Source organism: Perna viridis, chromosome 9, assembly GCF_037379345.1.
Source record: "Perna viridis isolate PV_CMFRI_1.1 ecotype Kerala chromosome 9, ASM3737934v1, whole genome shotgun sequence".
In the NCBI taxonomy this organism is placed as follows: Eukaryota; Metazoa; Mollusca; class Bivalvia; order Mytilida; family Mytilidae; genus Perna; species Perna viridis.
The window spans coordinates 32,518,965-32,542,833 of record NC_142453.1 but is presented as its reverse complement, the minus strand read 5'-3'; the positions used below and the strand labels follow the sequence as shown (position 1 = coordinate 32,542,833).

Here is a 23,869-nt window from a genome sequence, read left to right as displayed (position 1 = left end):
TTCAATGTACATGAGAGTTACCCTGTAGAAAACAACACAAATTGAAGTATGATGGATAGAATACCATACAAACTAAGAATTCTATAGCTTACTTTTCTTATTAACTAGCAGTCTTTATAGAGGTCAGACAAAGCTATAAGGTGATTCATGAATGTCAAAAAAAAAAACATTAAATTCACTTTCATTTCTTATTTACAAGCACTGCAGACCACATAACAAGTCCTAGTTCTTCACCTAATTGTAGCATTTTTGACATTAAAATAATAGATATAGTTTGCATATGAAATAGGCACAATGCAAAAGTTATTGTTCTTGACTTGGTTGATACATACATATATAGATTGAAAAGCAACATTTGTTTGGGTTGTTTCTCATCAATGTCACCCTTACAATGGTAGCATCTGATTTTTATAAGAACTGATACTTAAGTACATGTAGCAGTCTTTCTAAAAATCAGACAGGAGGTGATTCATACATGTCAAAAACCCACCAAATTCAGTTTCATTTCTTATTCAGAAATCAGTTACAGATCATATGACCAGTCTTGGTTTGTAATTCAGTTTATGCACTTTTGAGATAAAAAATGATATAAATTGTACATGAAATTGGCACTTTGCAAGAGTTATTTTTCTTAATTTGGTTTTAGTATGAGATGAATGTACGATTTCTAAAAAGTGCAGATCTGAATGGAGAAATGATTATCATTATGTGAAAGTATAGCATAAGTAGACTGAAACAGCATCGTCTGTTTGGTGGGTTTTTCTTAACCATGAATTACTTTACCATTGGCAGTTTCTGAATTTTATGTGGAATGGTACTTAAAATCTGTATATTCTACTTTCAAATAAACACAAAAACAATCACATAAATTAAAATGTATGTAGGAAGTTAATGGGAATTTAAATGTGATATTTCAAATAATTAATTATTGTCTTATCTTTCCTCACAAAATGGCACTTACTAGTATCAAGTTGTTTAGGTACTTTGAAGCACCACTTCAAATGATAATACAAGTAAAGCATAAGCACAATATCCAAGTCCCCCTTTTATTTTGCAAAAATACCATTAACAAAAACTACATGTATAAATTCAAAATCAGACAGCATCTTTCCATTTAGATGTTAACAGTCTACAGTAAGTTGGTTGAAAATACAACAATATGTTTAGAACTACTATACAATGTGGGGAAGACTGATTAAAAGACAGTCAAACAATTGTTTACTATAATATGCCCATAAAAAGACCTACCCTCTTCAGCAATCTCATACCCATCTGGGTTCATGGTTGGCATGATATGAATTCTGGTGAAATCAACCATCAGTGATGTGAAGTGGTTGTGTCCATAATTCTCACACAGTAACTGGATCAGGTTAATCAATACTTCCCGACCAACTATTTCATTTCCGTGCATGTTTCCGATGTATTTGAATTCTGGCTCTCCTTCAAAGGAAAAAAATAATATGTTGTTATTTCACACAAGAAAATGGTGCAGAAGGAAATTAAAAAAAAATAAAGAAAATAAAAACACTTTTTTGTCTTCTCAAACAGATACTGTAAAAACAATAATTTTTGCTGTTGCTAATTTTTGCAGATTCTGTCAAATGAACATATTCGTGGGCATCAATTTCCAAGGTTTCAGAAAATGATTAGTATTATAAAGTATTAAAAAATCCATTTTGCAGGTATTATTTTTTGCGGTTTGCGAAAAATAACATGTTTACAATACTTCTACAAAAGAACTTTCGCCATTGTTTATATTAGATGCATTTATTATTTGTATACAATATACGATAAAAACATAAAAATAAAAATGGTTAAAATGTAGACTTTAAATTTAATTTGTTAAATTAATAGAATAAAGAAAATGTTGTGATATGTTTTTCATTTTAAGAACATGTACATGTATAACTGACTTTTTTATATTACCTGGTTCATGTTTGCCTGGATTATCAGATATTTCAATGGTCCAGAGTTCTCTCCCTTGGACAGATTTTCCAATAGAATATAATCTGGTGATTTTAGGAAATCTTTGAGAGATATTTTTCATGAAACTTTCCAGCTCATTGTAATTATGATGTTTGAAAACAGTAGGTTCTATAAATGTCTGTTTTTCTCTATGTGCAGGATCACGTAGTTTATTGATATGAGCTATGAGTACTTCCAATGTGTTTGGTTCTGTTGGCACTGCGTCTTTAGATTCTTCTTTATTTTTTTCAAGGTCACTACTTTTAAGGTCAAAGTTTACTTCAATTGCTGGTCCATCTGTAATTTCTACATCTTTGCTTTCAGCAGTATAGCTAATACAGATAAAATAGAACAAAATATCAATGTAAATTCATAAATCATTGTGTGCATTTGTTAACTGCAATTTTTCTAAATTTAAGTCGAAAACGAAACGTCAATTTTGGTAATTAGGAGGAAAAAATCCCAGCTTTTGCACGAAAAATCCATTATGTGAGTTTTGATGACTGCAAATTTGATTCAGATGTACTCTAAGCTATAATTAAAACAAGGCAATAATCTGAATTTACAGTACCAAATGGTCACATGATACTCTGAAAGTACTATTGTTCATGGGATACCAATTTTCATGGTTTTCGTGGGAAGGCAAATCCACAAATTATGGTTCCCATCGAATAGGAGATTTCTATTGATGTGTATGCTGAAAACCACACAACCATGAATTCAAGAATCCACAAACTTGTTTTTCTTCCATAATCCACGAAAGTAGTTTCACAGTATAGCTCTAAGCATATATAACAACTTTATGTGTTTTTATTATTTTACAACAAAATCTGCATATAAATGATGATTGGGGGTTTTTACGGTCTTGACTATCCTTATGGATCTCACACAACCATCCCTTATGGGATTCTGTTAGTAATGCCGGTTAATAGTAGAAGGTAGCCGAGCCCAGCCTTCAGGATACTCGACCGAAGAACTCAGGTTATGTCCTACTAGTGGCAGGGCTGCTGTGTTGACACTCTGGCCTACTCCCAGATCCCACATGGGTACGAAAGCATTTCCCCTCTCTAACTTTTTGGAAATATGTCAACTTGTAGAGTGAAATGCATATAAATGGCCTATAAATTGTATTTAAATACTGCTTCTATTTAGCAATCAATGAAATACTCTGATTTACTACACTGCATGTGACCCTTGTTTACTTTTTCATATATGTACATGTACAAGCTAAGTTACAAAATGGGTGTTATTTTTGTTACTAACCATCCAGAAAAAAGGTACATTTTTGCAGAGGATGCTCAAAATGTTGGTCACACAATAAGGATGCTCAATAAGTATATGTATGTCACACAGAAAATTGTGACATCATATCTTATATCCAAAATAATACTACATGTGATGGGAATTCTTGGAGGATTAACATGGAAGGAACAAGTTTCTCACTTGTTAAATCATGGTATTCTTTGGCATTCATGATCATTTTTTGGTTATTCTAATTAATTATCCTTTTATTCTTACCCTGGTGCTACTGCTGATAAAACATATTTTCCTGGTACCAAAAGTCGCCAGAAATCACCAAAGGATGCAGTAGTGACATTGTGACTTATGCCTTTCACCATAATTACAGCTTCAGGGATGCCTTTCTTCGTGGTGGCATCATGAACAAATCCTTTTACCCCTTTATGTACCTAAAACAGATCAAATAAAATACAATGTACAACAACAATAAAGATCTATTTCACTGTATGGGTTCCTTGAAATACAAATGTTTACTGGTACATGAACATGTATAACAAAAGAAATACAACTTACTATCTACAATTACATGTTTTAATAATGATAGACAAAAAAATTCTTAAAAGGATAAAACTGTAAAACTTTGGTGATTAAATTTATGATGTACTGGTAGAGTCTATTCAGGATAAAACCTAAGGGTTGGTACAAAAGGTATTGGGACAGTGAAGTTGCCCATGCAGTTACTACAAGTATTCCAGGTTATTATAGTGTTCTGGTTTGAAGTCTTATTTTGGTATATTTGGCACTTTAAGTGTCAGTCCCTGTAAGAATCAGGCAATGGGCGAAACATGATATGAATAAAAAAACATCATTTTGATAGTGTAATTTGACTACCGGTATTTGCACCATCAGAATCAAGGAAAGAAGACAATACTGTCCATATTATGTTGGTGCATGGATTTATAATTTAATTGAAATGCAATGAAAATGAACATTTCAAGGACAGATAACTGTCAAAACCCCATTTTTCTAACATTTATTGAAAATTTTCTGAGCAAAGCCAGTTATGCAGAAATAAAAGAATTGTCTTTCCAAATAGAGAAAGTATCCTTGAGTGATATTACATTGTCAGATAGGTGGGGTTTTGACATGCATGTTTCTGATTTTTCTCGTTCCACCTAATTCTTACAAACACTTACACTCAATTTAAGTTAGAATGTACTAAATGTCTTGTTAAGAATGTACAACAGAGAAAAACCTAAATAGCCTGTACCATGACGGTAACATGAGTAAGCATTATAATATTTTACATTCATAAGAAAAATATTGAGTTGTAAAAAAAAATCTGAAAAAAAGGTACTGGTTGCCTCTGAGCTTATAACCATAAGGACTGCTAAAATAAGTAAGTAGGCTGTATGACATGTCAGTTTGGTTTTGAGATATTTAAAGTGTAGTATCAACACATTATTTGTAATACATGAATGTTTTTATGCACAATCAAACAAAACTTACACATGTCATTATTATACAACAGTAAAAAGTCAATGAAAACAGTAACAAAAATTGAATGGAAATCTATTTATCAATTATTCTTTGAATACATTATGTACATAAACCTGGAAAACTTGCCAACTAATTGTTGTTACCTTACACAGGATAAAATGCAACATGCATGTACATGTAGATGTTTTGGTTTGTTTAAGACCAACATGGAAAGGTTTAAAAAAAAAAAAAATTAAGCAACACTACAGCTAAGAATCATGCAAAATGTAATTCATGGGTGAAAAGCCTACATATTTTTATTTTTGATATTTTGTTTGAATTGCCACAGTGAACAGAAATTAACAATCGGTTTTTCATATAACCCTTGTTCTTAGGAGATAAAATTATGTAGAATGCACAGTAGATTTCAAAATTAAGGGAGATAACTCTGTAAATGACACTCAAATACAATAGAATCTATTGGGTTTTTAATGTTGATAATTTCCTAAGAGCAGGCAGATTGTAATGAATAGTTACACATTTCATAATATAGACCTACATGTATGAAACAACTTATTTTCAAAAATAAAAATATTTTTAAAAGTCTTTTTGGGGTGTATCACATTTTTTTCAGATATTGCACGATTCTTACAAAGACAGCTTCTTAATTAGTTCAAGAAAAGCATGCAGGTACATGTAATAGTAAGTTTTCCAAAAGACTTTATACAAACTGTATACCGAAAGAAAATGGGTCTATTATGATTTTTGGAAATATATGTTTTCATGTACAAAAAAACGAAAAACACATAAAATTGAATATGTACAAAACCTATATGAATATTTCAATATTGATCCTATAAAACAATAGATAACAGAACAACACAAGAACAAATGTCCCCACCCTGTAAGTGGACAATAATTAGAAAGTTAAACCAGTTTCCATAAGAAATAAAACTAGAAAAACTGAGAACTGTTCACTTAATTGATACCCCCACTCCCCCATTTGATAAAACGCACATTTTTACATCCAAACAGATTCTGAGGAGAGATGCACAATTGGAATATTAAATGAAGATTCTGTAAAGGTTTCATTAATTTCCAGACCTGTGCAGGTCTGAGTCTCAAAAGAATAGGCCTGCAGCAGCGCTAAGCTTGTCGTAAAAGGCGACTAAATAGTGCTCAGAACCTTAGCCGGGAGGTAGGGCGCTCTGCCCAGGTCGTGGAATGGGGTACCCCTGGTATGTTACATGCTGAGGTTGTCAGGCTATAATACGGAAAACCTGACCGCAAACCATAGTGGTGCACCGTGTTGGGAAAAATGCCACATTCCTCACACGTTAAAAAAAACCCTACTGTGGTATTCTCCCGGAGTAAGAACCATAGGGCTCTGCCACAGGTGGCTAAATTGCTCGACCATACCCACCTCTCCCTGTTTCCAGTGGCAATCAAAATTAGTCGACCCCATTGTCCATGTGTCCCATCCCTTTTTTCATTTCATCATCATTTCATGTTCATTTTATCATTCACTTCATGTTCATCCCCTGAATATAGCTGAAATATTGCTGCTCGGGCGTTAAACCCCAACAAACAAACATTAATTTCCATCAGTGGTGTAGAAGGAGCAATGGGTTAGAGAAGTGTACCCTTCTTCATATCCATAAATATGATTAATATACAAATGTAAATATGGAGACGTGTTATGATTGCTAACGAGATAGTTATCCAGAAAGTTAAGCAATGAACATTAAACTTCTTAGAGTGCCTAAACAGTTGTCATATGACAGTAACCACTGCTTTATTTCATATTTATTGATATAACAGTGTGCTTTATAAAGAAAAAATCTGCAAAATATAGACTTCTAACATAAAAATAACAGGTATGCTGAATTTCATATTTTATTTTATTTATGGGTTAGAGATGTGTACCTTTATCTCCATATTCATGTAATATGACTAATATAAAAATAGTCCATCTCAAGATTTGCATAAATTGTAATTAAAATGGAGATTTATTAAATGTACAAAATCCTCTCTGTACTCTACTACTACATCAAACTTGTCATTGAGAGGTCACTTATTGACGACAAAGACTACTACAAACTTCATCAAGGATTTTAATTAGAAATTATTTTGAAGAGACTGTATAAAAATCCTTGCCCTCATATACATTTTTGTACATGTACAATTGTTTGTTTGTTGGGGTTTAACGTCCGAGCAGCAATATTTCAGCTATATTCAGACGATGAACATGAAATGAAAAAAAGGGATGGGACACAAGGATAATAGGGTCGACAAATTTTGATTGTCACTGGAAAAAGGGGGGATGGGTAAGGTCGGGCAATTTAGCCTCCTGTGGCGGAGCGCAAAGGTTCCTACTCCTATCGAATACCACAGAAGGGTTCTTTAACGTGCGTGGAACGTGGCATCTTTCCCAACACGGTGCACCACTATGGTTTGCGGTCAGGTTTTCCGTATTATAGCCTGACAACCCCCAGCATGTATCACGCCAGGGGTACCCCATTCCACCACCTGGGGCACACATCCCAGTTGCTCTGTGGGCAGAGCGCCTAGCCTCCGGCTAGGTTTCTGAGCACTATTTAGTCGCCTTATACGACAAGCTTAGCGCTGCTGCAGGCCTATTCTTTTAACACCCGGACCTGCACGGGGCTGTACATGTACAAAAAATAAATATAGATTATTTCCCAAAGTCACAATTTTCATGCTCTTTTTTCCCCAAATGCATGTGCCCAGGCCCTTTCCCCACAACAGTAAGAAAGTCACTGTTTTTAAGACTAGATTTTTACCTCTTCCATATACGACATCAAAGACTGTTTGTTGTTATCCCATTCTATACTCAGCCGACTGACATCAGGATATTTACAACATGACAGCTCTACTGTGATCTCAAAACAGTTACTATGCAGATAATTATAGTCTTCCATGCCACCTAAGATATAATAAATACAAAGTACATGTAAGCTACACATACATTCATTTACAATAGTTTTGTTACTAAAATTTATTTTAAAAAGTATACCTACACATGTACATATAGTAAACAAATTTGTAAACTGTATTACAAATGTAACCTTAAGGACAATTAAACTAATGTGTCAAATTAAAGGGTCAAAGGTCAAGGACTTTCTTATATGTATAACTTTGTTCCAAAATCCATTTTTTTCAAAACAGTCTGGAATCTGGTAAATGTTTGTATCTTGCAGATTATATAATTGTACAATGTATGTTGACACATGGCAGGTTTATATTGTAATAGGCATAGGGTATGCTTATTCATTCATTTTAATGGACTGGTTAATTTGTGAGACATTCAGGTAGGGGATACCTGCTAGTGTATCACAGGTCTACATTTTTACTTTCAATGACTTAAATCACTATATAATGAATAGTCGAAGACAAACAATTTTATCTTTCCTTATCTACCTCTTTAAAAATAACAATATTTTAGCAAAAAATGTTGGAAGTATCATAAATTCCATAACTTGTCTGTAAAGTTTACATGTGACGACATTTCGACTTTAAATAGGTATTTTCAAATAGGTCAAGAAATATTGATTTTTGAATTATTTGTAACGCTGAAAGTTCAAAGCCAATATTATTAATTGTAAAGGCTGATGAAATTAAAGCAGTTCCATTATTAACTTTGATCAAATGAAGAATCTTCCATATGTGAACTACTTTTGTGTAAGCATGTTTTGTGCAGCATTTCATGCTGTCAATTTAGGCCATCCTATAAAAATGTTGGTTTGCTGTTCACTGATTTACAATTTATGATTTGAGTAGGCACATTAGCAGGTACATGTAGGTAAATTTTTCTTCTTCTGAAAAATGCCAAAAGTGAAACCAATTTGCTAAATATAGAACCAAAACAATTGTCTTGGAAAGGATGAAAAAAAAATTGAGACCAGTAGGTGCATGTACATGTAGGTTTTAAATGAGTAGGTAGATAACCAGCAAACCAACAGTTTTAAGGTTGGCCTTACCAGAAACTACGACCATTATTACATGTACATGTATTTACTTACATGTAAAATGTACATTAAAGCAAATGAAGTGGAATAAACTCTTGATGATTACAGAAGTTAATGGGTAACAAGATGGTCAAATTTTATGGCCATATCTACAAAGTTTAATTGCCAGACCAGATGCCCCCCACAAATGGAAATATCACAACTTGACACAAGGTAATGGTACATGTACATGTATATACATGTAGTACCATGACTGACCACTGACATAATAGTACACCAGTCTAAGAGTGGTAGCCTTTAACATTATTTTTTTTCTTAAGATTCCTTACAAACTCTTTTTGAAATCTACCATTTAAAATTTCAGAAATTGGGAATATCAATTTGGATAAAAAATTTGTGGGTTACCACTAGCACAGTGGTGTACCACCTTGTCAATGATTAGTCATGGACCATGATGGTACACTGTAGGTCTCTTTCTGTACTGTAACTATAACATAACATTCATGTACATGTAAATGTATCTTTTATTACCAAACAGATGTAACTACAGTAAAATAAATTGGCAATACATTTGTAGCTGCTTCAACTAGAGTGTCTTCATTACTAAGAAAAAATACAGTCAATGTGTATCACCAAAACCTAAAAATTTTAATACTTCCCAGTCTTCTCTCCAGCTAGAGTGAAAAATTTGGTTCTGGTGATATCAAATTTCAGGCATATAAAAAGTACATGTACATATAAAAAATGTTTCACCTTCAACAAGTTTTGAAGAACAAATCTGACAAGACCTTTCTGATCTAGGTACATTTTTGCACATTAAACACAACACATTTGTATGCTAGAAAAGCAGTCAATTTCAAGTTGAAGTTATGAATCTACCAACTGATTTTCTTTGAACAAAGTTTTAACACAAGTTAAATAGCTGAAAGGACCCTTAATATTTAGATACATGTAAGTAAACAGTTTTCTGTCTACATGTACATGTATATTGGCTATAAGTATATATATATGTGTGTGTGTGTACAAATATGTGAGTATATGTACATGTACATGTACAATACTAGTAGATTAAAAAAATTTAAACAGTGAACATTATTGTGCAATACATGCAATGTACATTTTGTACATGTATACATGGCATACAACATATTGAACACGACTGATACATGTTATACACATTACTGAACATGTACGTGTCATATTGTGGTAACTAAAAATACTGTATAGGATGTTTAAAACAACAAACCTGGGACATCGTACCAATCAGCTCCATTCGTAATGCCCTCCTTAAAACTATCACCACACTGCCCGGGTTGATGCATGGTCAAATGATTTCTGGAGTACACCCTTGCAAGATGCTTAAACATTTCATCATCTGGAGCAGGACTGTAGATGTCTTTGTGTTTTGATGAATCATCAAAGGGGTAACTTGCCACAACACTGCCTCCATGAAGATTCGACGATAAAACAAATTTATTGCTCTCAATCCAGTCAATAATTGCCTTTGTTTCAGGCTCTATCTTAGGATTATGTGCTCGAAACTGATCTGGGAAGTTTCTGTTAAGATCCACGGAGTGATGGTTTGGGCGACCTACTACACCAGTACAATCCCCCATCCGAGCTGCTTCAAATCCATCAGGATTCATGGTTGGCATGATATAGATGTTTGTATCATTAATTAGCTTTGTAACTCTATTGTCTTTCCCATAATTTTCTAATAAATACTGAATGAGATAGATAAGTATTTCTCTTCCCACTGCTTCATTCCCGTGCATATTCCCAACATATTTAAACATGGGTTCTCCTGGTTCAACCTCATTGATGTTGTCAGTAATCTGTATGGCTAAGAGGTCTCTATCCTGAACACTTTTTCCAATCGAATGCACTTTGGCAAGATTAGGATATTTTGATTCCATATCTGAGAGAAATTTCTTAAGTTCGTCATAGTGGTGGTAATGCGAAGTGTCTGGTTTGAATGAGGACAAAGAATCGTCAGCAAAGACTATTATAAAATGCAACACACAAAGACACAAAAAGTACAGCAAATTTTTGCGGGACATTTTCCATCTGTAAGTTATACTATCGCCGTTGTTTACGTGCACGTCAACCAAGCCGGATGTTCGGAACCGGATGTTTCCGTGAATTCAAAGCGCAGGATCGACGAAGAAATAGACCGAAATGTAAACAATAACAAACAACACGTGCACGTACACAGCACATGATTCGCACGTCTTCTTCGAGAGACTAGGGAGATGGGGACAGAAATCTTGTTTTATGTTCCGAACTTAATAGGTTGTAATAAAGAATAATGCGACGGAGTTCGAAATTTAAAGAAAGAAATAAATGTTTTCTTGTTAGGAAGATGAATATTACGTAATCTATAATGGACTCACTGATAATTTTAGTTGATCCCGGATCATAATGTTGATGTATGGAATATTAACATTATCTTTTTTATTCTACTGAAAAGCTGTAGATAAAGACATAACTAAAACTTGTCAATTTATTTTTTTGCACAATTTGTTACAAATTATACAAAATAGAGATGTACAAAAATAACCTAAATATACATAAATACCTCCCCATGATAGATTGCACTGATGTCTAAAGAGCGCTGTTACAATGTAATATTATTCAACTGTAATTCTACATGTATAAATTCTATGCTCAATAACTATTAAAATACTTATAAATTTATTCAACTGTCTGCATTAAAGTTAAATTGCAGTTAAATTGCGTAGCCGCAGTGTCATACCTTTACAACAATTAACTATTTTTACTATATACATGTACATGTGTAGTACTGTATTCACTGAATACTAGAAAAAACAGAGGATGTTTACCCCACCGATGCACCTGGTTGATGTTCCCAGTTTTTACCAGTAACTTTTGTTTCTTCGAGTGTGTAACATTGGGAATTTCATGTTCTTTGTGTCTATTTTTCTTTTCCAGTCATTATCCTTTGATTTTCATCTTTTAATGTTCAAATCATTGTTCCCTTGAGTCAAAGAAAGTGACTAATCGGGAAGAAGATTTCTATTAAGGAATCCCCTGTTTTTGGATTTTTCAAAAATCTAAAACTAAAAAATGTGGGAAAAAATGAACAAGTGATAGCATGGACTCATTGGAAGAACTCCCCCTTTTAGACCAATAACCTACGTTTTGTAACTTTCTTGTATGAAGGAATATAATTCTAATATCTTGTAATTAAGATGTAACTACATTTGTATTACTCTTGTTAACTTGTGTTTAAATAATAGGCATTGCTTGACAGATCCAGGAGCACAACCCAGGGGTTCTGGGTTTGCAACCATGTTGGTACTGATTTGAATTTTGTCTATTGTAGCTTTTCTTCCTGTTACCCATACAATAGGTCTGCAACTAAGTTTGTGATAAGTATTTAACATGTAGCTGTTGTTTCCTCTCACAGACAGAATATTTAAAAATAGTGTGCTTCATTTGCAACACTAGTGGATTTAGCTCAGTTGATAGAGCATCAGCTGACCGTGTCAGAGATCTTAGGTTCAATTTCCAGCTGGTACTATTAAGAATTTTGTTAGGAGCATCATTCTCTGCTGTTACAACCATATAGCTTCTTCATATTGTCATTTGATGTTACTCCCTTTGTTCCTTTACAGAAGACAGACTTGAAAGTAATATTTAACATTATACATTCATATTTTTTAGGATACCTAAGAATATTTTTGTTGCTATGTGGTCTCGTTCAGTTTGACAACCCAGTCTGGTTTCTTTCATGCTATGGAATTTCAACATTATTAGATGGTAACTTTCGATTTGTATACATTTTTTTTTTATTACTGAACAGTTAGTGATTTTTTGTTTTGTTTTGAGATTAATCAGAACTTACACAGCCTTTCTTGTTTGCATATTTTCTTAAGTGTAATCTAAAAGGCCAAGCATTGTTAATGGAAGCCTGACTTACATTAAACAGTTACTGAGATGATTACAAATGAGTAAAAGAACAAAACCATATGATTACAAAAATCAAAAAAGCTTTGAAATAGCTAAGTTAAAGAGAAAATTAAAGATGGTAATCACTGCCACAATGAAACCCTGAATTAGGCCTGAAGTGGCTGTAAAAAAATTAAGTGTCGATCTCTGTAAGAATCAGGCAGTGTGTGAAACATAGTATGAAAAACCCGCCCATTTTGAAAGCTTAATTTGACTATTTGCACCATCAGAATCAAGGAAGGAAAAAAAAATGTCGATATCATTTTAGTAAAATGAATTATAATTTTATTGAAATGCACTGAAAATGAACATTTCAAGGGCAAATATCTCTTAAAAGTCTCATTTTCCTAACATTCTACCTAAATAATTCTGAGCAAATCCAGTGATGAAGAGATCAAATAATGGTCTTTTCAAATTGAGAAAGCATCCTTGAGTGAAATTATATTGTCAGATGAGTTGGGTTTTGGCATGCATGTTTCTGATTTTTCCCATTTTGCCTGATTCTTACAACAACTTACATTTAAATGTTATTTGTGGTTGGATTAGACAGGTTATCTGTTAAAAAGTGTTATGTTTTGTGTTATTAGTAATTTCAAATTAATTTATTGATTTGATATATTTTCCAGGTTTTGATGGGTATTTTGCCAGGAAGTTGAACCAGTGTTCAGTGTTTGGAGCATGGGTAATTATTTTTTTTACTGAAAAACAAATCAAGAGGTACCAGTCAGGCAAACTTAAAGACAAAAATAGACCAATTTTATTGAAGACTGCCCAAATGTTCTGCAAACAAATTTAGAATTTAGAAATTGTATCGTTATTTAGTACAGTAAATCTTAGTTCCATCCTGCAAATATCTGAATTTGCAGGACCAAGGTTTGAACTTTCAAGAAAACTTGGTTAGCAGGTGTATAAACATATCCAAATACCTAATGTGAAGGTCAAAGCAGAGTAAACAGCGAGTCTGACAGGAACAAAGGTCCACATATAATAAAAAAAAGAATACAGTGTAAGGCATCAACCATTTTGTTAGCAGGGGCTGAGATCTTTTTGAGAGAAAAAATAAATGTTCTAAATTTTAGGGAAAAAAACAAATGTTTTTCACTCATCTGATTATCCAGTTTAATCTACACTTTCCCCAATTACTTAAAAGCCAGACTTTCAAATGAAAATATTGATTTCAGTTGCTGCTGAAACAAAAAATTTGTACTTACACAAAAAAAAAATTCTTATGCGACATCAAACCCACCCCCTATTAGGATAAAAATGGCCAGTGCTTAAATAAGCAACTATTGACTTAAACAGATTCCCAAATGATGGACTGTGTGCACTGTCTTGGAATGTAATTTAAAAAAAGACAATGTTAGATTGTTCATATGTTTATGGTAATGATGCTTTGACAAACATGGATTAAAATTTATTCTCATGATGAAGAAACCTAAGACCGGATGGCATGAGGCATTGTAGTATCATCATAACTGCTAACTTTATTAGATTTTATCTAAATGTAAGTTAGAAAATTACATTTCAATAAAAAAGAACTTCCCACATGCAGCTTATTTACAACTTATACATGTACCTGAATCTTCCTAATTTTAAAACTAGTTTATTCAAATTCCTTTTCATCTGATATAAAAAATTCTTCTGTAATTTTCGCTTCAATTGTTATGCACCAAATTAATTTTCATGTTGAATGAATTTGGTTTTTTTTGCTTTTTTAGCTAGATGTAGTCATTGATAATATAAGCAGAGGATTCTTATGGTGTTTCCTCTATAAAGTAAGTATGTACTTTTGCACATGTCGAAAAAGTTATCTCATGAAAACTCATTTTTCAAGCAGTTATCCCCCTTATGTCCACATTCTTAAAAAAAATCATAATTCTAATCAAAGAGACAACAACCCTAAAACCAGTAAAAAAACCAGTTGGGATGAGAAACATCTGTCTTCAGCTTGTTTCTGAAACAACAAGTATACTGCTTCAGCATAACATCAATTCATACATCTCAAATTTTACTATAGTATTTTAAAGCATGATTTTGGCACACATATTTTAGTGTACAACTGTCTGTCCATCCATGCATCCTCCATAACTCAAAAACACTCAGTTGGTTTTTAATATTTTTATAGCAAATCATAATGATATCAATGTTATACCTTGAAATACTTATGGATAAAACTCCCCTGTTGCAGGTCCAGGGATGTAGGGGGTTGGCACACAACTTTTTCTGACCGCCCCCTTCTTTTTCAAAATGTCAGGATCCACCCCTGCTCCCTTTTGTTTCTTTTTGTTTTTTAATTCATTTTAGACTTTAAAAGCCATGAAAAGGGATATAATGTGCATATGCATCTGTTATTTTTTCAGTGGGGATATGCTGTTATAATGGTAGAGTGGTTGACATTTGTGTGTACACACAAAAGAGGGGCCAACTGGAAAATACCAGATGACAGTTTCCCACTGATTTGTAAACTTGTTATGCAAAAAGGTATGGTTGCCAAATTGTGGTAGTAGATACGGTTATTAATGAAAAATTTGAATGTTTGAATTGATAGTCAACATAAAAGAAAACACTTTAACACAACTAAAGAAAATGATCTGTCACTTTGGCATCAACTGCTTCTCCCAAAAACATAAAGCAACTGATTTTTATAGAAACTTTCCTCATTTGTCTACCTCGGACTTGACTTTTTATGAGCAACTCGGCGGGTGTTTCTAGAAAAACAGAGGACGCTTACCCTACCGGTGCACCTGGTCCATGCTCCCAGTTTTTAGTGGAGTCCGAGTTGCTCATTTGCTTTTGCTACTTTGTATGTTTGATTTTAGTTACTTTATGTTCTTTGTTGTGTATGTCTGTTTTCCATGTCTGTTCTTTGTCCCAGGATAACATTCTTTTGATTACTGCTATAACCTTGGTTCCCTTGATTACTCTTTTGCATTTCAGAGTATCCTATAAGTTATTATTTTTCATAACTACTGATGAGAAATAATTAAATGTGTGTTAATGGCAACCAGTACACTTACCCAATACATTTTCCTGTCCATTAGAAAACTTTGGCATTGTTGCTTCTTTTGGTATGGAGTTTTCATATCAGCGTGTATGCTATACCAGACCCTGTCAAAGCTACATGTATGCAGATTTTTTGTACTATGCCAAACTTTTTACAAATAACCCATTGGAATAAGGTCATGAAGTCATTAATTATGGTGTGGCCATCTCCACCATGTGAACAGATTTTTTGTACTATGCCAAAATTTTTACAAATAACCAATTGGAATAAGGTCACGAAGTCGAATGTTCCCTGTGTAAAAATTTTCATAATTCACACTGAAATAAATTCTGTAATTTCACTCTGAGACTTACCCCGCAAAAAACATCGTAACACGAAAACCAATCAGCTGTTCACAAAACTTAAAATTTATGTTGAAAATAGCAATGAATAATGGAGGAAATCTGTATGATACGTAAGATAATCAATTGGTTAACATAAATAACCAAAATATGATCACTCGTGTTAAGAATGCATTAAGATTTAACTCTTGTGTGGAACAAGATTGGCACATTTGTTAAATCTAGGCATTCATTGGCGCTCGTGATCATATTTTGGTTAATCACTTTTTCCAATTTTAAGATTATCCTATTAAGTACCATTCTGTCTAAGAATCAGGCCATGAGTGGCACATCATTTTTCTTAATTTGGTCTTTTTTTGCATCAAACATATTCAAACACATCTAGAAAACAACTGAACAGCAATTTGAATTTATCCTGAAGCATTGGTGATGTAGATTTTTTTTTACTGCTTGTATAAGGAAAAAGTTGGTGAAAATTTTCCCGCCATTTTTCCATAGTGCATTTCAACTAAATCTGACTATTTAACATCTTAAAAGGCAAACTTTACAAACTTTTTGATAGTAATTTCTTGAGGTTATGAGGTATAAATGCTTAGATAATGTAATTAAAATCTCTGTGTATTTTTCTTCAAGTGCATCACTTTATACACATTTAGCCTAATTCTTAGACGGAAAAGTACATAACATTTTTGTTGTGTTCACTGTATTTATGTGTACATTTTTTGCAGGTTTTAAGACACCACTAGGTATAATAGCTTTAAGTGGAGTACATGTTTTACCAATGTGGTTGTATGCTTGTGAAAGTCTATTTCTCACCAATATTGGCCTTGACCTTTGGTTACAGTACTCAGGGACATTACTGCTTGTAATTGGCAGGTCATTAGCATTCCGAGTAGAGGTAATTTAGTAATTAGGTTATAGTTTAGTGTTTAAATGGGCTAGCTTCTACCTTTCTTTCAATAATTGTTTACTGCATGTTCAACACTTTTTTCAATGTTTAACAGTTGGGTAGATATGTAAGTTCTGTTTTAGAAAATGAATTAGTAAATCATCAATCAATATCAATGATTTAAACTTTTTTTATTACTGAATCAGCTTATTGAACCAGTATGAATCCCTATTTCTTTGGAAAATTGTGTGAATTTTGTGTAAAACTTGGGAAAAATAAGTGTGAAGACTGGAAACCAACCTTTATAAAATGAATTTCAAGATAGAAACACTCCCCCCACTCCTGACCTTCTATTTCTTTCTATGACCTATATATTTCCTGGATTTTTGCTGCCAATTTTAAATTTCAAACTAAAGGTATAAGTGTTGATTAAAATAGAAAAGAAAATCAGTGTTTCTTTCTGAAGGAGGGGGGCTGGCAGTTTTGGTAAATTGAACTGCTATTTTGTATGTCATCATTGAATCTGTCTTATGTTGTAGATCATTATATAATCAATTTCAGGGACTTTGATTGAAAATTTGATTTATTTGATTTTTGTATCCTAATTTAAGTGTCAGTCTGTGTAAGAATCAGGCAGTGGATGAAACACAGTATGGAAAAAAAACACAATTTGACTATTTGCACAATCAAAATCAAGGAAAAAAGACATGATTTTCCACATCATTTTGGTAAATTAAGTTATAATTTTATTGAAATGCACTGAAAATGAACATTTCAAAGGCAGATAAATATGTCAAAAACCTCATTTTTCTAACATTCCATTGAAAAATTTCTGAGCAAATCCAGTGATGCAGAGATCAAATAGTGGTCTTTGTAAATGGAGAAAACATCTTTGATTGAAATTATATTGTCAGAACAGTCTATTTTGACATGTATGTTTCTGACTTACACTTAACATGACAACTTTATATGCAGTATATGATTTTTACAGAACTTTACTGTCTTTAAAAACTTTCTATTGTTTTTTTCAGTTATTTTTCATCATGACCCATATTAGGACCATGTTGGATGAGGCTACTTCAGACTGAAAGCTGCTAGATCCTGAAATTAAGAAGGGTTTTCCCCATTAAAATCTGTTGCTAGGCAACCAAAGATTTTCATAAACAAGAAAAAATTGTCACGTTGGAGGGCTACCTTGCCTTTTAATATGGAATATATGAAGATATTTGAAGAGGTGGCCAAAAACGGCCCTTATTGTACGTTGTCATTTGAACATAACACAAAACACAATCAACTACTAAGAATTTTTTTGGCATATTACACATGCTGTAAATGGGTTTTTACCTCTATAGTCCTGATGTGTAGAAACAAAGTTTACTCCTTTTTTATAAGAACATTGTATTTCATTAGAACAGGTATCAAGGGTATCTTTACCTTTTTTATTTTGAAAAATAAATCTTCCTGGTTATCCAAGGTTTACTTAAAAAGGCTGTGTAATTCATGTGGGACTTCCAAATGTGAAGTATATATACCAAACTTTTCCATTTTGAATTTTATTATATTTTTAAATAAAAATAAGTCTTTACTTTTGAAGATTATTGATATATATTACTAATAAAAATGTATTCTTCCAAATTGGAACGTAAATCTGCTAAGTATTAAGTAATTTACTATTAAATTTACAGGGTTGGGGCTGATTACTTTCAAATGTAATCAATTTCATCAGGACTGCATGGGATAAAAATGTAATTGATTACATCATGATTACTCATAATTTCAAATATAATCAATTACTCCAGGACTACAATATACATGGGATAAAAATGTAATTGATTACATGATGATTACTCATAATTTCAAGTGTAATCAAATACATATGATTACTTCAGATATTTCCAAGCATGAATAAAAAAAGTAAATTTACTTTCTTGGTACAGGTAATGTAATGACATGTTAAGCAAAATAATTCATATAATTTTAAACAGAAGAAATAATTCATATGCTATATATTCAATTTAATTAAATATTAATTTATAAATAAAGACAAAATGTTGTATATTCACCAATTGTTTCACATTTTTTTATGTCAACATTAAATGTCTCTATTTGCTGTGGTAAATAAGTAGCAGAAAACAAGACAAAAGGGAATAGATATTTAATTGGAGCAGAACACCACCATTATCTATTACATAAAATGTATAAAAGTCAGTCTAAAGTGTTAAGTTTGATAAATAATGTCAAAAAGGGGATAAACTACTTAATAGTCTATTTTTATAAAACAACTTTCTGGGTAATGTAATAAAAAATAATCATGATTACACCACTTTCACTCAGTACTTGATTAAACATGATTACATGTATTCATAAATCACAAGGATTACTGATTACATGTGATTACTCATGAAAGTGTAATCGATTTGGTTGATTGTGATAAGTGATTACAATTACCCTATCCCTGCTTAATATCTTCATTTTTTATGCTTTTTATTGAATTTTATGTTTGTACATAAACCAGTTGATGAAGCATAAACTACCATTAAGTTCATTATATCACAAAAATTTGAACAATCCTTCATGAAACCAGATTAAATGGAAGAGTGAAACAGTAAAAATTCTTTTTAATTTTAATTAGTTTTTTTTAAAAATCAAACAAACTTTGAAATAGATACCATATATAAAAGAACCATAACAGTGTTTACAAATGAATGTAGCTGATTTTAATCCAAGTATCTATTGGTTATATCCTGATTAAGTTTTATTTGTTGATGCATGTGTATAATGTTCTCTGTGATAAAAGTCAGTAGGTTTTTATTTATATAGCCACAATTATAGTGGTGATTTGTGATATTTTCTATATTAATTTACAAATCTTTTTATTTTTATTTTTCAAAGATTATTAGGAGTAAAATGTACCCCTGCCCCCTAACAAAAGAAGAAAGGTGTCTGTTTAAAATGATGTAACTTGAAATAAATCAAATTCAAGATCTGGACAATCAAGCTACAAATTGAAATGTGTGGAGATTTAAGTCTGTGGATTTCTCTCAGAAATTGGTGTGGAACATCAGAAAAAAACAAAAGATCAAGTTGCTTTGTCCTTTATAAATATTTTGTGCATGTTAAGTCCATTAATATGATACCCCATACATTATTTACATTGCACTGAATGAGAACTTAGTTTTCTTTGTTTACAGAAATTACATTTAGAATGCTCAAACTACTGCACAGTTATACATTACAGGGTAAAATGTCAGAAAATTAGCAAGGGTAGTGGCATAGACAGGACCAAGCAGTCTGGAAGCCTTTCATGGCAAATAAAAGGGGAGGGATTTATTTTAGTTGGTTTCTATTGCAAACATGTTGGATCCTTGGCTACTTGAAATAAATTGCAGCTATGCCACTGAAGGGTATACTTAAAAATCAATCTATATTGTTCAGTGAACATGTACTAGTATTATATTTAATTTATAGATTTTTTTCAGCTGTTTAAGTATTTTTAATTTCTTGTTTATGGTTTGTTGTTTTTGTTACTTAAAAATCAATCTATATTGTTCAGTGAACATGTACTAGTATTATATTTAATTTTAATCATTGCAATTACAGAGTTGTATTCTAGAACAGAATAGATTTTTTTCAGCTGTTTAAGTATTTTTAATTTCTTGTTTATGGTTTGTTGTTTTTGTTACTTGATCAATCATTGCAATTAGAGAGTTGTATTCTGGAATAGTCTTTGGTTTTATTGCTTCAAGTTTGTTCAACATGTATATAGTACCAATAGTATTAGAAATTTATAATGGGAATCATTTAAGAAATGAAATTATTTTAAGAAATCCATTTGATTTTTTGTGTTATAGAATGATGCTTGAAAAAAGGGGGATGTACAGAATGAGCTGCAGGGCAAGATAATAAGGCAGGATGCTAATTGGGGTTTATATTTTTATGTTGAGGGGGGTGATTCCATACTATCTCTCCCTATAAAAAATCAAATAGTTGTTCCCCAAGTAAAAAATACAATTCTTTATTAGGTGGATGGTACTCTTTCAAAACAGTGAACTTGTAGTAACCCAAGATCGATTTAAAAATCAGGGACCGCAAAGCAAATACTATAAGTAGCTTATATATATATATATACATATGTATGCAGAATTTATGAGATTAGTATTTGTTCTTAATAATTCCTAAACTTTTGATTTTTAGTGATATATGTGATTGTTGTATTTGTTTATACAATGTTTTTAAATATTTATATTACAATTAAATAAAGATATACTATTTTTTAAAAAAAAAACTTGCTTGTGACTTGTATATCAGTAGAAAACATAAATGCTAAGAACAGATATTTTTTATACAGGAGTTATTACTTATTTCCCTTTATGAGTCAGGTGAGCAAATCTAGCTTCAACCAATGAACTTTAAGAAGTAAAAAAGTGCACAATTTGTGTTATGTCACTGCACCTGTTTTAGCAGAGATTCACGCCTTCTTTATTTGTAAATAAAGAAGTTCACAGTAATTTACTATGTAAGAGTTCTGTCTGTGATGACCCCCTTTAATGAAGTGTAGGTGCCGCACTGCAAGGTAGTAAACTTCATATGATATTTTCATAGCTATAAGTGTGTCCGAGCGATAAAGTTAACTTTTTTGTTTTTCCGACACAGTCGGAATAGTTTCGCTTTTTATCCTTTGACCTTTAAGACGCTCTTCCATGGAACCGCAAGTCACCTGATCGCAATTCTGTTTTCCAATTGGCAAAATACTGATAACTTAGTTGAGTTTGAAAAAAGTGTATTGTAAATTAAAATTGAGTACCATTTGTAATTTCCTGAATGTAAAGTAGAAAATTATAAGAAAAACAAATTTTACTGCGTCGACTATCTGTATTTTTAAAGATAGTACTTGGTTTTTTTTTAAAGGGGTGGGCAAATTTTTAGAGTTGTGAAAACTACATATATTAAGGAATGAATTGTAAAATTAAGCTTTCATAGAATAAAACTGTGTAACTAAAATATTCATTATAATACTTGATACAATGTACCACATTGTTACATACCACAAGGGCCAGCCAGACTGGGTTAGACCTGAATCATACATACCACCAGGGCCAGCCAGACTGGGTTAGACCTGAATCATAAATAGGTATGGTAAGTCAAGTGGACAAAAATGCCTATTTATAAATATTCATAAATAATTATAAACATTTGTGATTCAATTATATTTATAATACATTTATTAATATCCATTCGTCTGAATATAGCTGAAATATTGCTGCTCAGACGTTAAACCCCAACAAACATTAATATCCATAAATCATTTATAAATATTTATAATTGAATTATAAATATTTATAAATCCAAGATGATTATAAATGTTTATAATTTATTTATAGATATTTATAATTCAATTATAAAATATTTATAAATAGACATTTTTGTCCACTTTGATTGATTGAGTTATAATTTATAATTCATTTATAAATATTTATGATTGCCATATTTATTAATATTTATAATTGAATTATAAATATTAATAAATGATTTATAAATATTTATAATTGAATTATAAATATCTATAATTATTTATAAATATTAATAAATAGGCATTTTTGTCCACTTTGGCTTGCCATAAAAGTGGGCATATACCGAAAAGTGTAACCTGTACCCAAACACTCTTTTGTGGATTTCTTCATTATACCGTGATACTTCCAGTTGATTATTTGTATACATTTACAAAATGATATGATGGCTAAGCTAGAATCAATGATTTTCAAATTGTTTTTCGAAAATTTTATTTTTATTCAATTTTCAGATTTCATAAGTACCGATCTGTGTAAGAATGCACTATACAGTTACATTAAGGCGCACTGTTTTGCACACCAAGTTACCCCTGCATTTATACATAGACAGATGTAATATATGTAGTGGTAAACAGGTGTAATTTAAAGGAAGAATGGTATCCGGAACGTTTCAGTCCCCTGCCGTATTAGGTTCTCTCCTCAGCATCAGATGGCCGATTTTCAAAATACCTTATCTCGCACGAACTTTTGGAACTAAAATTGTGAGAGAATGAATTTAAAAGGGTCTTATTATTTTTAACCTTTTTCCACCTAGTCCATGCATGCTTTCATCCTGTGGTAGTGTCTAAGTGCCTGATATTTTATAAAACATAGTAATTGGCTGTTAGTTTGGAAAGGCACCCCGATTTGAACTACAACTCAGTAATATTTTTTTCAGTATGTTACCATGGCTACTGGATTTTATAACAATAAACACTAAATTACTTAATAATGACTTAAACCTCCACACACCAAGGATTTCAAAAATATGCACTTTTTTATGACAAAACACTAGAATTTTATGTGCGGACTGCCTCAAAACAGCTTTATTGCTACAAAATGAGACAAAATTTTCAGAAATGACCTAACTGTATTGTACTACCTAAGCCATTTGGCAAAATTCCCGGACCCAAAATCAAGTACGGTATGGAATTCAAACTCCGATATTTAATTTTTAAATCAATATCAAATCTTTCAAAACTTATCCAAAGTCTTAAAGTGAAGTTTTAACCTCTGGATGTATTCAGAAGAACGCAAAATTCCAACTAGAAAAGGAGAAATATTCAATTATTAGTTTTGTACTGTAACTTCCGGATACACATTTCGGGACATTTAAAAACATATTAAGGCTAAAAACCACTAATTCCACTTTCCATAGGCTTCTATGCTAATTTCACAATATTCAATGGCTTCTCTGGACTTTACCTTAACTTTAACCTGCAGAGGACTATATATCAGCATGATTCTACATATGTCAGCTCACAATCCTCAGAATGGCATGTGGGGTTAGCAGACTTGCAGTGCAGTACTGGTCACCGGAAGTGAAGGGTCTATAAATAGCATGGGAAATCCCAGTGTTTTCACAAGATAGGGGTATATTTAAAAATCATTATGGAGATTAGGCTTCACATCACAAGAAGCAAAATGCACCTATAAAATGTACA

General features: G+C 32.0%; 2 protein-coding genes across 2 annotated transcripts in view; one reads left to right on the top strand and one right to left on the bottom strand.

The window, feature by feature from the left end:
• The window catches only part of LOC148607866 (carboxypeptidase D-like), a 34,141-nt gene extending 23,317 nt beyond the window's left edge, over positions 1–10,824 (bottom strand). Inside the window, exons 1-5 of the mRNA XM_088544396.1 lie at positions 9,919–10,824; positions 7,488–7,630; positions 3,484–3,653; positions 1,927–2,297; positions 1,249–1,440 (exon numbers count right to left, since the gene is read on the bottom strand). Of these exons, the coding sequence (XP_088400522.1) occupies positions 1,249–1,440; positions 1,927–2,297; positions 3,484–3,653; positions 7,488–7,630; positions 9,919–10,732 (1,690 nt within the window). The 5' untranslated portion in view covers positions 10,733–10,824. The remainder of the gene's footprint in view (positions 1–1,248; positions 1,441–1,926; positions 2,298–3,483; positions 3,654–7,487; positions 7,631–9,918) is intronic.
• LOC148607865 (uncharacterized) lies at positions 10,824–20,472 on the top strand. The gene is made up of 7 exons (XM_088544398.1): positions 10,824–10,964; positions 12,360–12,455; positions 13,271–13,326; positions 14,363–14,419; positions 15,005–15,125; positions 16,718–16,887; positions 17,910–20,472. The coding sequence occupies exons 1-7, from the start codon at positions 10,925–10,927 to the stop codon at positions 17,964–17,966; spliced, it is 597 nt and encodes a 198-aa protein (XP_088400524.1). The 5' UTR covers positions 10,824–10,924; the 3' UTR covers positions 17,967–20,472.
• The last annotated feature ends 3,397 nt before the right edge of the window (positions 20,473–23,869 follow it).

Coding starts and splice junctions, on each gene's coding strand:
- LOC148607865 (XM_088544398.1), top strand. CDS start 10,925: ATGGGGACAGAAATCTTGTTTTATGTTCCGAACTTAATAG. Junction 15,126..16,717: donor TAAACTTGTTATGCAAAAAG/GTATGGTTGCCA, acceptor CATTTTTTGCAG/GTTTTAAGACACCACTAGGT. Junction 16,888..17,909: donor CATTAGCATTCCGAGTAGAG/GTAATTTAGTAA, acceptor TGTTTTTTTCAG/TTATTTTTCATCATGACCCA.